We start from the raw sequence: 17,284 nt of genomic DNA, 5'->3' as shown, positions 1-17,284 counted from the left end.
ATGGATGCGCATTCTGGCTTCCCAGTACATTACAACAACAGCGATGAAAAAAAAAATGTGGACAAACCATTAACTCTTGTTCAATGCGAATGCCGTATGCTGGAATATGAGCATTTATTCCGTCATCACCCGGGTGCTGATGGCGCGCGCACAAGTAAGACCTTAACAGCACACGGTGATATCTGTGTTTAAACTAAACTCATTTAAAGGAGTCATATGATGCAATTTAAATTTTTCCTTTCTCTTTGAAGTGTTACAAGCTCTTGGTGCATAAAGAAGATCTGTAAAGTTGCAAAGACTAAAGTCTCAAATCCAAAGAGATATTCTTTATAAAAGTTAAGAGTCAACCACGCCTACCTAAAACGGCTCGTTCTAACACGCCCCCACATACCTACGTCACTATCTGGGAAGATTTGCATAACACCGCCCAAATGTTCACACAAAGAAAGAAGGAGTAACTTTTATTCTCGCTGTAATATTGAAACTGTAGTGTTTCAAGTCCAGGTAAGCATGAAGAGTCAGATTCCAGAAGTTACAATTCAAAGATTTATTAGCATCAAAGGCCAACAGCAAACACAGCCTGCATGCCACATGGTTGCTCACGTTCAATTATTCTTCTACACCTTTTATAGGTACCAACTTAGTAACCCATAGTACCCTCTTCTGGTGTTCGTAGCCTATGCGCTCAGTGTGCTTGCTCAGTGCGCTATGATCCGCGGCTAATACCACCATTAGCCTATTTTGATTTCAAATTTGAAAGTTGTTACTATTTTTTATCTCTCTCAGCATAGTGATTATATTTTCACACAGTAATACTATCTTTCATAGACATTCATGTTTAAGCGCAATATTATTAAATGCATTTTACTTCTGTACTTATTTATATATTAAGTGAGCAATGCCCTGTAACTTTAATTCAGCGTGTGCAGCACAGCAAAAATAGACTCTGTGCGGAAAAGATAGCTGCGATGCTGCAGACGCACCGCTCAGAACGCATCGAGTGAAGCATGTGCTATACTTTTCCACAGGCTTGAATGCTCAACATGGGAAAGGAAAAAAACAGCACTGCAAACGGAGTATGTGTGAAACAGGTGTGGAATAGTAAATGTAGTTTGTAATCATACATGCTTCTGTGACAGCTTTGTATAACTGATGTTTTTGTTATGCAATGTTAGTGTTTGTTTAATGCACTCAATAGCCTATAGGCTACATTTGGTTTTCAATATAGGCTATTCAATCATTAAACTAAGCTTAAATCATTAAAAACTGACAGGCCTACATTCGTATGTATTTTTGTATTTAGGCCTATTGTATTTATTTTTTAATAATGCTGTTTAAGACAATATAGGCCTACGTTTAGTGCCATCCCGACCATTATAATGTGACGAATTCATTAAAGGGGTCATTATGATGCTGCTAAAATTTATGCACCAAGAGCTTGTAACACTCCAAAGAGAAAGGAAAAATTGAAATCGCATCATATGATCCCTTTAAAGAATATATTCTTTTTTTATTTAATTCTGAGAGAACATTCCACCACGGCTCTTAATATTAATCAAATAGCAACAACAAAGAATTCACTCACTGCTCTTGATTGAAAAGCTTTTGTACCTTTAATAAGGATTCATCTTTAATTTATACAATCAAATATGCAATGCTGTTTTACATTTCATTACTTTATTCAATTTCTGTACCTAAAAACTAATGTTAGACCTACCTAAAAAAAACTGAAAATCACTGTTTATTTTATTTGTATCTTTACTCTATTGTATTTATAATATATACATGTAAATACATGTAAATATTTTCAATATATATACTGTATGTGTGTGTATTTATATATACATAATAAATATACACAATAAACACATATTATGTAAACAAAACTTTTTATTTTGGATGCGATTAATCGCGATTAATCGTTTGACAGCACTAAATACAAAATTTAATTATTGAACATTTACACATTTTTGAACGATTATATTTTATGTTGACCTATTTTCTTATTAACTAGTAAAACTACACATACTGAACAATATTTTTAAGCAGTGTATTGGTAGTTAGTATGCTACACTTCAAGAAATGACTGTAAAATGGTGCACAATGTACTGTGATAATTTGAAGGAATTTTCTGTATTGATTTTTCACAGGTTTTCCATTTTTCAAGTGCAGGTACAAACTAATAACAAGGTGTTATCATAAATGATTAATTACTGAACAATTATTATTGAACAATTGCAACTAGCAACTTAATTTACGTGATATGTGTACTGCTAGACACCTTTGATTTCCTCTTTTTTGTGTAATTTAGAGGGGAAAAAATGTATGCCTTCTTATCATTTGAATCACAGTTGCTAGAAGTTGCCAAATACATTTTAAAAATAGCTAAATTTGTTGCTAGTTGCTTTTTGAAGAAAAAATTGCTAGGGTAGCCTAGTCTGAAAAGTTGCTAAATCTAGCAACAAAATTGCTAAATTGGCAACAGCATGTAGCGTGTGTTAGCCAATCAGTAAAACATTCTGCCACCTCAACCAATGGTGTGAGTTTGGGGCGTGGTTACCAGTTAATGTTTTTTTTTTTGGAGCTATTATTACCACCCGTTCACTTCAGTAAGTCAAATCGACTTACTGAAGATGTATGGAGCTTATAATATGACAAAACTATTTGAATTTGTATTGTATAAATTTGAATTACTGACAAGTGGCATTTATCAAAACTGAATATTATGTGGCATTTAACATAGTTCTGAATTTGATTTTTTTTACTTGAATATTGAACACTTGAAATTTAACAACTTTTGTTTTACATCAAATTCAATATTCTAAAATTCAATATGCAGAAATTCAGATCTTACAGAAAGTAGGTCAGAGGTATCCACAGGGAAGAGTAGATGATCTCCGAAAAGTCAAATTAAGCATTTTGGCCAATTAGTAGTTTCCTGTCTGTCTTATCAGGTTGATCTAACTGATCATGAATTGCCCAGAGGTATCCTAAGTGATTCTTAAACATTTATGGTTTATATTTAGGCCAGGGATCCTCAAATCTGGCCCACGAGATCCACTTTTCTGCAGAGTTTAGCTCTAACCCTAATCAAACACACCTGAGCAAGCTAATCAATGTCTTCAGGATCATTAGAAAATCACAGGTAACTGAGTTTGATCAGGGTTGGTGCTAAACTCTGCAGCGCATTGGACCTCCAGGGCAAGATTTGAGGAACCCTGATTTAGGCCTATATGTTAGGTTAGCGTTCTCAGCATGTGAAACATTTATCTAAGAGGTCTCTGGTGTTTGTTTTAAAGTTTATTTGGTGTGAAAGTGATTAGAATGCCACTGTGTCTATGGACACGAGCCAAAGCAAAAAAGACAGTAGAGCCCATTGATTATAATCAGTGATATTTCCTACACTGGATGCGGCGCAACACCATGTTTATACGGATATGACTACTTGAAACGACAAAGCGGCCGTTGCAAAGAGCTTGGACTACATCAGAAATAGAACGGGGAATCCGTTTGCTGTTGGGAATTTCACATTCAGTGTAGTCAGTATTGATTATAAAAAGGTTCTGCTGTCTTTTGTCGCGACACGTCTCACTGCTCGTGTCCGGTCTAGACACGGTGGTTGTGAGAATGGTTTAATTTTTCATTTGTATTTTGGTGTGATTAGTTATTCTGCATGGATCCGTGTATGCATTCCTTTGGCGTCTCCCTGTGGTCTTGTTTGGTATGGCAGGTTGACTTGTGTTTATTTGTTAAAGTTACTGTATAATTGAGGTTTACGTACTTTTAAGTACTTTTAAGTTGTAAAGAATATCTGCAGTGAAATTTTTGCAAAGTATGTATTGACTTGGAGAGGAGGGGGGCCTTAGAATAAAAAAGGTTGAGAACCACTGGCTTAGACAAATATCACATGCTGAGAACGCTAACCTAACATAAGTGTATATAAACCATAAATGTTTAAGAATGACTAAGGATACCTCTGGGCGATTCATGATCAGTTAGATCAACCTGATCTGAACACCAGAAAACTACTAATTGGCCAAAATGCTTCATTTGACTTTTCGGAGATCATCTACTCTTCCCTGTGGATTGCCTCTTACCTACTTTCTGTAGCCTACTATCTGAATTTCTGCATATTGAATTTTAGAATATTGAATTAGAACAAAAAAAATTCACTGTTTGAAAATAGCCTACATGTCTATAAAACTTCAGTCGTGTTAAATTTCAAGTGTTCAATATTCAAGTAAACAGACTAATTCAGAACTATGTTAAGTGCCACATAATATTCAGTTTTGATAAATGCCACTTGTCAATAATTCAAATTTATACAATACAAATTCAAATAGTTTTGTCATATTATAAGCTCCATAAAGGGGTGGTAATATTAGCTCCAAACAAAAACATTGTTAAACTGGTAGCCACGCCCCAATATAAAAACGAAAGCATTAGCATTAACACTTTCCTCAAACTTAAAGGACTTGAAGACCTAACTTACTTATTTTATCAAGCTTTCGGCGTTTGATTAGGTCGGAGAATTGTGAGCGATTAGCTGCATGTTTTTCTTGATGTTATGTCTTGTTATTTGATGTTTGCATGAATTTTAGTATTATTTCTTATGTATGGACAGCACTTTGGTCCGTTGTAATGGTTTTGAAAGTGCTTTATAAATAAAAGTTGAGTTGAGTTACAGGGAAATAAAAGCGTGTCATCAAGCGTGTGTGTTGCATTTACCAGTCTGATGCTCCTTGCTATGATGAGAAGACCCACGAGACCAAGACAGGTGCTGATGTTCTGTTGGGGAGCATATTAAAATATGCAAATATCAACATAGCACAATATAACATTTATTGCGTCTTGCATGGGCAGCTGGCATACAATTTTGTCAAATGACACGCAACATAGCACAATATAACATTTATTGCGTCTTGCATGGGCAGCTGGCATACAATTCGTAGTTCAACTCAATATCTCAATACAGGGAGCTGTCATTTTGTCAAATGACACGCATTGTTCAAATCTGTTACTTACCCGGACAAACGTTAAGTTATCGTCAGCAAACTGTGATATATGTGCAATGATATTTTTAGAGGGCTTGTTCTCCTCGTTCACATCTGAAGGATCCGAACCTGCAGGCGGCATGTTGTTTACAGAGGAAGAACTACAAAATGAAGCCACGCCTACTGTTTAAGGGTAGCGAGTTAGGCCAAAAGCGAAAAGCGTTTTCAGTTTTACGTGTACAAACTTTATAAGGGAAAGCCTTAACACAAATGGACCAGACTTCCTTTCATTTATTTGTATATAAGATATGCATTTATTTTTTTTACATCGAGTTTGGGAATGTTGATAAAAACGTTCCTTGGAACGGTTTACAAGTATTTACAAAGATCAAAGTCACACTGCAGCTGTACCCTCTCCTCAAACTTCTCTCCCCATTATATGACACAAATTAAGGTGAACGCTTAATGAAGAGTACAAATATAAAGAAATTTGCATGAGGGAAATTTTACAGCAGGTCAAATATTTAGCCATACAGTACAGTATTTTACAGGGATAGTTTACAAAAAAGAAAATTCTGCCATTCAGTCCCAGTTCTTTCAAACTCATTTGGCTTTTTTTCACCTAATGGAACACAAAAGAAGATTTGTCAGAATGATAGCCTTAAGCATCATTCACTTTCAAAGAAAACGATGATGTAAAAGTAAATTGAGGCTGCCAGTCCTTAATGCGATAATTCACGCAAAAATGAAAATTCTGTCATCATTTACTGTCATCATTAACCTGTATGAGTTTCTTTCTTCTGTTGAACACAAAAGAAGATATTTTGAAGAAAGTGGGAAAAAACTGTTTGGTTACCAACATTATTTAAATTGTGCCTAATGTCCCCTCTTTTGTGTTTATTAAAGAAAGTCATACAGTTTTGAAGAATGAAGATGAGTTACTAATGACAGAGCTGTCAGTTTTGGGTGAACAATCTCTTTAAATTTTCCCTAGTCATCAGTAAAAAAGCAACATTTAGTAAACGTGCTGGTAATTGTATAAATATCCCAGTCAAATAATAACAAATGTTACCGTTGTAAATTCTAGGCTTTCCTCTCCACTCCTGAAAAGCTTAAATCATTTATAGAAATTCTAATGATTAACTTTGTTGACATGGGTTTAGGTAGCGCTAACAAAATTAGTTGTCTTAAAAGACAAAGCTGGTTTCATGAATAGTACGTTCAGTCACACACACATTCAAACTTCATTAAAATCACTGGCCATAAAAATACAAAGAAAAAGCGGGAAAAAAGAAGTAGTAATACATATAGTCTTTGTCAATCTTATTTTTTTCCTGGCCTTGCAGAAGTTATAGTTCAATTTCTTTACTTGCTTTTTATATTGATACCTAGGTCATTTAAGGTAACAGTGATTTATATACACATAATAAAACCATTTCACCTCTATAACCAATTTCAATAGTTCTACAACCAGTTTCATTCACAATTATGTGATTGATGAGACCATTTTGGTCAATACTGTATAAATATTTACATTCCACCTGAAGAGCTCAAATAGAATCAAGTCTTTCTGCAGAAAAAGCATAAAAGCTGAAATGTGAATTTTGCAGCAACAACTGGTGTAATGTATAATATATCAGAAGACCCACAGTCTTTTTGGGAGAAACTTGTATGATATTAGAAACAGAGAAGCACAAGGCACAGGAACTCAAGTATTTCTAAGACAAATGCTTGATGAAATAGGCATCTGAGCAGTGAATGTCATGCCATTACTGTATATCATGTACTTCACACGTAAGCTAGTGCCATAGATGTACAGATTTCAATTTGGCATAAAAGCTCTGGTTCTTGGGGATAATGGAACAGACATGCTAAGAATTTAATAGTACACTATATTCTACTATTTCTGTCCTCAAAGTGTTTAAGCCTGTCTACAGGCCTGCTTTAGCATGACAAAAAGAAGTAGTTACTCAAGAGAAGGAAAGAGAGGGCAAGGCATGAAGTAACTTTACAACAAGAGACAGAGTCCAGTAGAGATGCTATTTGGCAACCCTGCAATGCCACGCAGAGGGGCTCTCTTCCTGTAACCGCTTCATTTTTTTCCCGAAGAAGATCCACCAGCAGAGACCGATCAGAACACACACCACAGACTCAACGTAGTAACCGTCCAACGTTGTCACACACGTGCCGCTCTCTCTGACACAGAGCTGAAGACAATATAAGAACAGGTTAAAATTATAGACATAGTTAAACGTCACCAATTAGCAAATGCCTGGAAATGTGATTCAATTAAACACTTACCCCTGCTTCTTCAACCGAGCCGCACGTCTGTCCTGGGGCTCCCTGGCACTCTTTAAAGGTGAGAGGGTCTACCAGCCATAGAGCTAGAGTAGAGGGCCAGTTCCCTCCTAGATTAGTCACAGTGTTCAGAAGGGTCATGTAGGTGCCCCCTATCATAGGGTCACTGACCTTGGCGTGAAAGGCCATGCAGGCAACATACATGCTGTATAGTGCCACCTAGTGGAGAAAGACATTTCACAGTGAATACACAAGTACAAAAACCTAAATAATTGTTGATTTTAATCTAAATGATCAATTATTTATTATATATATATATATATATGAAATCTATTAAATTGCATATTAGGGAATATAATCCGATTAAACTGAAATAAATAATTTTATAATTAAATAAAAAAACACATGTAAACACTTTGTTTATGCTGAGTGGCCTCTCAATTTTCTTATATTTTTATAGTAATAAATAAAATATATAATTATGGCTGGCCTGTGTGTGCAATTTTACAAAACTTGAAGACATTCTCAACATATATAAGAAATAGGCTTTTTAAGAAAGAAAACATTTAAAAGATAAAAATGAAGAATAAGTAAGAATCAATGAATTATGCACAAAATTACAATAAAAATGTAACAGTAGTCTGAATTTGAGTTTTTTTTTAAATGTAATATAACTTAATTAGTTATGAAAAATAACGCGATTAAAATATTTTAACGCAGTTAACGCACTGGCCTCGCCCCCCAGACCTGTACTTCATCTTACATTACATACAGTTGACTGTTGACAAATATGCCTATGATGAAGGGCAACAACTCCATAAATGCAGTCATGCCCTAAAATTCAAGATATTGGTGCAAAACTGCTCCTGTATGAGTTGTTGTCTCATATTTATGTCATATGATAAGCGATATCACAGGAGCAGCGAGAGCAGTACTCACACGAGTGCTGTTTATGTCCCAGTAGCACGAGTGCAAATCTGATTTTATACAACAGTTCAGTAAAAAAGAAGTTACTATTGTGTTATATTTTAAACACAATATTGTCTATTTTTGCTCAGTTTTGCCAACAAAAATATTACCTAAAGCCACAGCACAACTGCTGCGCGTCTCCGAGCAACACAGCGGTGATTCTGAATGAATCCGCGTTTTGAACGAATCGGGTTGACCAATGATTCAAAGGCCCATTCATAGAGAGAGCCGTTTACGTCATTATTGAATGAATCAGCCGTTTGCACGAATCGAATGAATGCATGACTCATAAAGACATTTACCGCCACCTGCTGGCAGCTTTAGTTCCTTATTTAGAGTATTATTGTATTATTTCATGTAAAATAAATAAATAAATAAATAAAAAAGGAAAAAAAAAAAAACTTTAAAAGGATAATTCGCCCCCCAAAAAATTTAATTATGTCATCATTTACTCAAACCTGAATGACTTACTTTCTTTTGTGGAACATAAAAGAAGGTATTTTGAAGACAGTTGGTAACAAAGCCGTTTTGGTTACCAGTGACTTTCATTGCATAAATGAAAAAGAAAAAAAAAACTGAGATGTTTCTCAAATTATCTTCTTTTATGTTCCATTTATGCAAGGCCGTTGTAGCCTAAATGTTTATGTGTAATAAATTTGATGTTGAATCATATAAAAATAAAAAAAGCTACTATTTGTAATGTCTACTTAAAGGGGTCATATGATGCTGCTAAAAAGAACATTATTTTGTGTTAGAACGAGCCGTTTTAGGTAGACGTGGCTGACTCTTAACTTTTATAAAGAATATCTCTTTGGAATTGAGACTTTAGTCTTTGCAACTTTACAGATCTTCTTTATGCACCAAGCGCTTGTAACACTTCAAAGAGAAAGGAAAAATCGAAATCGCATCATATGACCCCTTTAATACCTTCTCATTTAACACAAAAATAGCTTTAAATAATCTTTTGGGGGTATTTTCACAGCCAAATGTAATTTGCGATTAATTATATGAATTAATCAAGACATCATGTAATTAATTAGATTAAAATTTTTAATCGACTGACAGCCCTAGTAATATAACATTGTATGCATGTATGTATGTATGCATACGTGCAAATAAATAAATCAGGATTTATTGACTAATCAACGTAAATCAATAAATAAATACATAAATATATAAGTAAATACAAAAACACAAACATATACAGTGCCGTTCAAAAGTTTGGGATTAGTACGATTTTTAATTTTTTTTAAAGAAGTTTCTTCTGCTCATCAAGGCTGCATTTATTTGATCGTAGTGTAGTATATATATTTATTTAATGCCATTTCAGCATCAATGGCTATTTTCATGGCAAAAACAATAAAAGTATAATAAATACAATAAAACCCAGCAAACAAACAAACACAAATTATATCACTCAATATTTTTTACATTAACGTGATATTTATTTATTGTAATTTTGTGAAATATTATTGCAATTTAAAATAACAGTTTTCCATTTTAATATACTTTAAAATATAATTTATTCCTCTGAAGCAAAGCTGAATTTTCAGCATCATTACTCCAGTCTTCAGTGTAACATGATTCTTCAGAAATCATTCTAATATGCTGATTTAAAATCAATGTTGAAAACAGTTGTGCTGCTTAATATTTTTTGGGACCCGTGATATTTTTTTCAGGATTCTTTGATGAATAAAAAGTTAAAAAGAAAGTGTTTATTTATAATAGAAATGTTGTGTTACAATATACACTACTATTCAAAGGTTTGGGGTCAGTAAATTGTTTATTTCTTTTTTTTTTTTAAGAAATTAATACTTTTATTTAGCAAGGATATGTTAAATGGATAAAAAGTGGTAGTAAAGACTTATATTGTTAGAAAAGATTTCTATTTTGAAAAAATGCTGTTCTTTTTTACTTTTTATTCATCAAAGAATCAAAGAAAAAAGTATCACAAAAAAAATATTAAGCAGCACAACAGTTTCAACACTGATAATAAATCAGCATATTAGAATGATTTCTGAAGGATCATGTGACACTGAAGATTGGAATAAAGGCTGATGAAAATTCACAGAAATAAATTATATTTATTAAAATAGGAAACCAATATTAGAAATTGCAATATTATTTCACAATATTTTTTTTTTTTTTTTTATTCTTCTGTATTTTGGATCAACTAAATGCAGCCTTGATGAGCATAAGAGAATCCGTTATAATTATAATTAATTATAATAATTTAATTTATAATAACATGCATTTAATAGACACTTATATGCATTAATAATATGCATTTAGTAGACACTTTTATCCAAAGCGACTTACAGTGCATTCAGGCTATACATTTTTTACCAGTATGTGTATATACATATTTTACCATTAAAAAACATTACTGATCCCAAACTTTTAAACGACAGTGTACATTTACCAAAAAAGTCACAGATCAAACTGCAGACAAAGTTAATATAAACTAACCTGATGTACTGCATAGCTCAGCAGCACAACAGCATAGTAATACACTGGGAAGCCTTGCTCCTGCCGAACACTTGGGGTCCACCAGACCAGCAGGGCATACTCCAAACCAATCAGCAGCCTTTGAGGAACACAAGCCACAGGTTTCCTATTACTCTACCCAATGCATGCATTCCCTCTAATGATTACACATGTGGCTGTATCAAATCTTGTGTAGAGTCACATGGGCATGTGTGTTGATTTTGTTTGTACCTGAATGGGAAAGCTTTGTAGAAAATGTCAAGAGGACGTGGCCCAGCTGTGTATTTACTAATAACTAGAGGCAGCAAGATTTGCAGAGGCACCATGGGAACCGCCAATAGAGCCAGCTGCTCTTTAGGAACCCCAGCTTCCACTAGCTTCAGCCCCGTCACGGCATCAGCTGCAGAGAAACCGATCTGAAAGTAGAGAGGAAGAGGAATGATTTAGACTGATTTGCATAAAACTATAAAGTTACAGCAGTTAAAACAGGAAGATGACTATAGTAAGGACCGGCTAAGTGACATTACCTTAGCGGTCAGCAGAAGGATACAGAAGGTAAAGACAGTGGGCATTTTAATTATGGAGAACAAAAGTTCGTAGGTCTCCATAACACTCTGTGTCTCCTCTTTAGGCTTCTTCTTAGTATGGTGCTGTTTGTTGTTTTCCTTTTTCAAGACAGCAACCAGAGTGGTAGAAACCATGAACACAATCCCCCAGAAAAACAAGAAATCTGAAAGAGAGCAGAACAGAACAAAGTAGAAAGTATCAGTAAACCTGCATCTCTAGTCACATGATTTAATACTGAAAAAAGTATATATTGCCAGTCAAAAGTTTGGGATTAGTAAGATTTTTTATGTTTTTTTTTTTTTAAAGGTCCCTTGAGATCATCAAGGCTGCGTTTATTTGATCAAAAATACAGAAATCAGTAATATTGTCAAATATGGTTTTCACATATTTTGATATACCGTATTGGCCCGAATAGAAAAAAACATCGTCTTATATTCGGGTCAATACGGTACTTTAAAATATAATTTATTCATGTGACGCAAAGCTGAATTTTCATCAGCCATTACTCCAGTCTTCAGTGCCACACGATCCTTCAGAAATCATTCTGATTTATGATCAATATGCTGTTTTATTATAACTGTTGGAAACAGTTGTGCCGCTTAATATTTTTTTGGAACCTGTGATACTTTTTTCAGGATTCTTTGATGAATAAAAAGTTAAAAAGTCTTCAAAATAGAAATCTTTTCTAACAATATAAGTCTTTACTATGACTTTTTTTTTTTATCAATTTAACACATCTTTGCTGAATAAACGTATTAACTCTTTTCAAAAAAAGAAAGAAAACAATTTACTGACCCCAAACTTTTGAATGGTAGTGTATATTGGTTCAAAAGATTTATAATTTAAATGCTGTTCTGTTTTACTTTTTTTATTCACAGGTTCCAAAAAATATTAAGCAGCACAACTGTTTCCAACATTGACGACAAATCATCATATTAGAATGATTTCTGGAGGATCATGTGACACTGAAAACTGGAGTAATGGCTGATGAAAATTCAACTTTGCATCACAGGAATAAAGAATATTTTAAAGTATAGTAAAATAGAAATCTTGTATTTTAAATTGCAATAATATTTCACAATATTACGGTTTTTTTATCAAATAAATGCAGCCTTGATGAACATGACATTTCTTTAAAAAAAATTGTTTTAAAAACTTCCAAAACCAGTGTATGCATATTTGAAGTAAAAATAGGTTTCTTTCAAAAACATTAAACATGCATACACATAAACACAACATCTATTCATATAAATATTATATAAAATGTTTTATGTTTTTGAAAGAAATTCTTATGCTCACCACAGCAGCAAATTATTGTGAAAATAGTTGGAATTAGATTTCTATTAAAAATATATATTTTTTAAAAATATATAATTTATTCCTGTTGTGCTGCTTAATATTTTTTTTGTTATCCTATTTTAAGGATCCATTTGTGAACAGAAAGATCAAAAGAACAACACTTATTTAAAATAAAAATGCTCTGTGACAAAGAACAAAGATTTTACTTTCACGTTTGATCATTTTAATGCATTCTTGCTGAATACAAATATTAATTTCTTTAAACAAATAATCATTATATATAATAAATATAACAATTGTTAAATATACCTGAGAGTGTTACAATGCCCCGTTCCTGAGGCTCAAACCTCAGATACTTGTTGCAGAAATCAGCAGACTCCAGAGCCAGAAACAACACATTTCCTAGGAAGTATCCAGCAGTCTGACCCACAGAGTTACAAGTGGAAGCATAACCCACATTCTCCCTGGAAAGCATAGTCAAAGCCCAGCCATCAACGGCAATATCTTGCGTGGCTGCGAGGAAAGCCAGCATGAAGAAGACTGCGGTCAGAGTGATCACATCAGGCCCCCTCTGTCCATCGGTCTGAAGCATTGCGTCAACCGAGACGGACAGGTAAAGCATAAAAAGACCTAGCAGGTACTGAGTGGGCACCAGCCACGACTTCCTCCTGCCAAACTTCCGCAGGTACAGCGAGTCCACCAGGGGAGCCCAGAACAGCTTTAGACTGAAGGGCCAAAAGACGAAGCTAAAATAGGCCTGGTCCTTGTAGCTAACGTTCTTACTCTGCATGATGAGAGGGATGCTCCCGGCCAAGCCTAAGGGAATGCCCTGAAGCACATATAAAAACAGTAACAGGGCCACATTGGCCAGTTCTCCTTTAATTCCGTGACTCGCTTTCGTTTGTCCATCAGCCCGGTCTGAGTTTGGCAGAAGAGCTTCCTCGTCATCCTCCACTTCTAGCTTGGATTCCCTTTCACTTATATCAGAGTTGGACACCACGGGCTTCCGCTGCCTCCCGTTTTTGTGTGTGATAGATTGAGACAGTTCCATCTTAACCTCCCGGGCATCAATCCAAATATGTCCTCAAAACACCTGCATATTTATTAAAAAAAGCAGTGTTATATTACATATATATATATATATATATACACACACACTCTAAATTATTTTTAATTGAAATTTTAGTATTGGTAATTGTGTGAGTTGAGTTTTTGTTTTTAATATGTTTATACGGCTTTCATTAATTTTCATTTCCATTTTACTTTTCCATTTTAGTAACTAAACTACCATGTATATACCAATGTCTCCAGGATGCTTGAGGAAACCTACCTGCAGAACTATGCGCAAGTGTACCAAGGACAAAAGCGGTTTAACATGCAAAGGGTGTTAATAGTTAATAGAAGTTAACTGATAGATCAAATCTATGACATTATTTTTGAAAGAATCCTCACTTTACAGCATTGTTTCACAAGTGCCTTTTAACAGTACTGTAGCTTTGCAGGTAGGCTTCTTCAAGCATCTCGGAGACGTTGTCACAGTTCTTCTGGATCTCCGTTTTTTTTTCTGGTTCTTCATGTCATTCCATTTACAATTAAAAGCAAAATAAATGTTTGGAAATGTAAACTGATAACTACTGGCACACTACAGCAAAAGAAAGAAATAACTGCCTTAAAAACCACGAAAACTGGGGAAAAAATATGTATTCCACTCCAGAGAAGCTCTCTGACACGAAACCACTTAGCAAAACACAAATAAAAAAAGCTAGTTCTGATTCTTATGGCACGTAAAGCTGAGTAAACAAACGACATCACATCAGAGACATTATCATGCAACACATTTTGATTAGCGAACATACTCAGAAAGAAAGAATCACACAAGTATGAGATGGAATAGAAGCAGAAAATATACTGATTCATGGTTACCTTGCACTATGATGACATACCAATGAATCAATGAACAAAACGTTAACTTAACGTTATATAAATGACGGGGGAAAAAACAGACTGTTTCTTGACTTCAGATGAGCAGCACTTTACTGACACCAAAACATCCACGTAAATGGATCATATACCTAGTGTTTACAAGACGCAGAGAAGCGCAGTAAGTACACCTGACTGCTGAAATGAGAAGGAAGCCGGAGCGGTGCGTCAGCAAAATGTGTCCGAATGCTTCAGCTGACGTGTCTTACAGCGTCTGTTTTTAGTTCCGCCCGGTTTCATGACATTTACACACCGTTTACGCAGGCATATATTACATATAACTGACGCGTGACAGGTTTGCTATATATATATTTATTATCTTAATATTGTTTTGCTTTTTTGAGGAAAGTCTCTTTTGCTGCATTTATTGAGAGATATTATTAGTATTTAAATGACTGTTGTATAATTTCCTGGGATGCAAAGCCATTACTCACAACATTTCTTATTGTTTTGTATCAAATTTTCTTAATACAGAAATTGTAATACTTTTTTTGTCAGGATTCTTTGATAAACAGAGAGTAAATCTGCCAAATGAATATCACATTTAATGCATCCTTGCTGAATACAAACAGTAACAGTACAAACAGTACAAACAATTTTTAAAGTATATAGCCTACAAACAGTAAGCTAAGCAATATATTATAATAAAAGTGTTATTACGTGTTATTAGTGCTATTAAACTAAACTATTGACATGTTGTTTAATGTAATTATATTTATAGAATTAGATGGATGGATGGATGGATGGATGGATAGATAGATAGATAGATAGATAGATAGATAGATAGATAGATAGATGATATAATGTAACATAGTAAAATAATGAGCTGAATATTGATCAGTTTTCAAAACTGAAAAAATTTAAATTGTTATAGAGGCCTTATATATCGGTAGCCTATCACTCTGGTGTGCATAGGCAAGAATGTATGAATAAATCTTCCTCATGGTGCTTCTCAAAACATATTACTGGCTCATATTAAAATTTAATGACTTTCTAAACACCAGGCCAAACTAGAATCAAAACGCATAAACTAAAACACATGTGACCGTGGCCTGAAATAGCTATCCCATTCACACAAGGCCACAGATGCAGTGTGTAATTAGAAGCAGCAGCCATAACTGAAAGGGAAAAAAGAGAGAAAAACTGAAAGAATGAAATGTGTTTTATATGCTTAGCATATCTTTTTTACCTTATTTCTATTATGCATATTGACATAATGTAACTTGCAATGCTCATAAATATGATATACTTAGTTGTTGTATGAATGTTGATCTTTAAAAAACATGCAATCCTGTACAAAGCAGTGTGTTGTTTTGCTCTTTATGTTCTTATACGCCATTGTATGCTTTCACTGTGAAAGAGGACATCTCCTCTACAGAGATAATGAATGACTGTATGTGCAGTGTGTGGAGCTGTGTATGGAATCAGTAAAGAGGCTTAAATGCATGTGACTGAGAATGTTGAATAAAGACATGTGACCAGACGTGTGAGTGTAAACTAAATCAAACCTTTTCTATTAGCATCCAAAGTCACACAAGACCACATAAACGCACTCAAATAGGCCTATGATTGCCTTATCATATCAATGTTTAAATACTTAAATTCTGAATATGGGCAGCATTCAGGGCAAACATATAGCCTAGGTGTCATATTATGCAGAGGTGCAAAGTCATCGTCATATTTAAACAGAGAGGGTGTGAAAATGTAAGCTACAGTGAACACAAGACTTTGTGTTCATCGATTTCACAATGCATAGCAGTTGACTTCAAGATTGTAACAGTGTAGTAAATCTCTCCTGTTATGCGTTGTCAAAAATGAAGCAAACCAGAACACTTTTCATGACTAAATGTTTTATTTAAACACACACCCTATTCATTCCACTGGAGGACAAAAAATAAATAAATAAATAAATCTTCAAGAAGGATACAACTCTGTCACAAACTTCTTTTGCCTCTGTGACGAGTTGACTAAGGTTTGGAATAAAGCTATTTTTCAGGAACTCGGACTTCTGACTGTTGACCAAATCTACTGAATCTACAGTGCGAAACATAGGCCTACAGCAAACAGAATCTGAACAAACTCTGACTCTGTCTGAGCCAGTTTTAGTGAATCAAACCATACAGAGCCAGGGTAGCCAGCGCCATTTCCCGAATTAACCAGTTCTTTTTATGAATCAAAACACTTAGGAATCAGGTTACAGAAACTGAATAACAGGAATTGTTCACACAAATGAAAACCCTGTCTTCATTTACTCACCCGTTTGTTGTTCCAATTTTTTCTTCTTCTGTGGAACACAAAAGAAAAAATTTTGAAGAAAAATAAAATCTTGAAGAAACTAACTAAATAAAATCCCTTAGAGTTTTCATAATGTTCCACAGAAGAAAAGTCGTTTTTAAACGAAATCCCAAACCAATGGCACTGTCTCAAACTATACCTACCTCTTCCGATTTGTCTGATTTTCGTTGTGTTTTCTGATTTGTTAATTTGTTTTCGAATTTGTCATTGTGTTTTCTAACTTGTTATTTTGTTTTCGAATTTGTCATTGTGTTTTCTAACTTGTTATAATGTTTTCTGAATTGTTGTTGTGCTTTCTGAATTGTTATTTTGTTTTTTAGACTTGCATTTGCGTTTGTAATTTGTTATTTTGGTTTCAGAATTGTGGTTTGCTTTGCACTTCTCGGCCACCGTAA

General features: G+C 34.3%; 2 protein-coding genes across 3 annotated transcripts in view; both read right to left on the bottom strand.

The window, feature by feature from the left end:
* The window catches only part of c18h3orf33 (c18h3orf33 homolog (H. sapiens)), an 8,823-nt gene extending 3,643 nt beyond the window's left edge, over nt 1-5,180 (bottom strand). Inside the window, exons 1-2 of the mRNA XM_016516810.1 lie at nt 5,026-5,180; nt 4,729-4,788 (exon numbers count right to left, since the gene is read on the bottom strand). Coding sequence (XP_016372296.1) covers nt 4,729-4,788; nt 5,026-5,136 — 171 coding nt within the window. The 5' untranslated portion in view covers nt 5,137-5,180. The remainder of the gene's footprint in view (nt 1-4,728; nt 4,789-5,025) is intronic.
* A 1,013-nt stretch (nt 5,181-6,193) lies between these two features.
* On the bottom strand, nt 6,194-14,766 carry LOC107711775 (acetyl-coenzyme A transporter 1-like). 2 transcript variants are annotated; one of them, XM_016516822.1, is made up of 7 exons: nt 14,538-14,766; nt 12,924-13,707; nt 11,276-11,478; nt 10,980-11,164; nt 10,731-10,848; nt 7,296-7,511; nt 6,194-7,201 (listed from the first exon to the last, which is right to left on the bottom strand). In XM_016516822.1, exons 2-7 carry the CDS (start codon nt 13,663-13,665, stop codon nt 7,034-7,036), a joined length of 1,632 nt encoding a protein of 543 aa, XP_016372308.1. In that variant the 5' UTR covers nt 13,666-13,707; nt 14,538-14,766; the 3' UTR covers nt 6,194-7,033. The 2 variants fall into 2 exon arrangements, with proteins under 2 accessions (XP_016372308.1, XP_016372309.1); XM_016516823.1 differs by having other exon boundaries at nt 14,687-14,761.
* Nucleotides 14,767-17,284: the final 2,518 nt, after the last annotated feature.

This window comes from Sinocyclocheilus rhinocerous, unplaced genomic scaffold, assembly GCF_001515625.1.
Source record: "Sinocyclocheilus rhinocerous isolate Xijiao unplaced genomic scaffold, SAMN03320098_v1.1 scaffold778, whole genome shotgun sequence".
Taxonomy (NCBI): domain Eukaryota; kingdom Metazoa; phylum Chordata; class Actinopteri; order Cypriniformes; family Cyprinidae; genus Sinocyclocheilus; species Sinocyclocheilus rhinocerous.
Note: the sequence above shows the minus strand (reverse complement) of the source record. Positions and strands in the feature narration are given on the sequence as shown.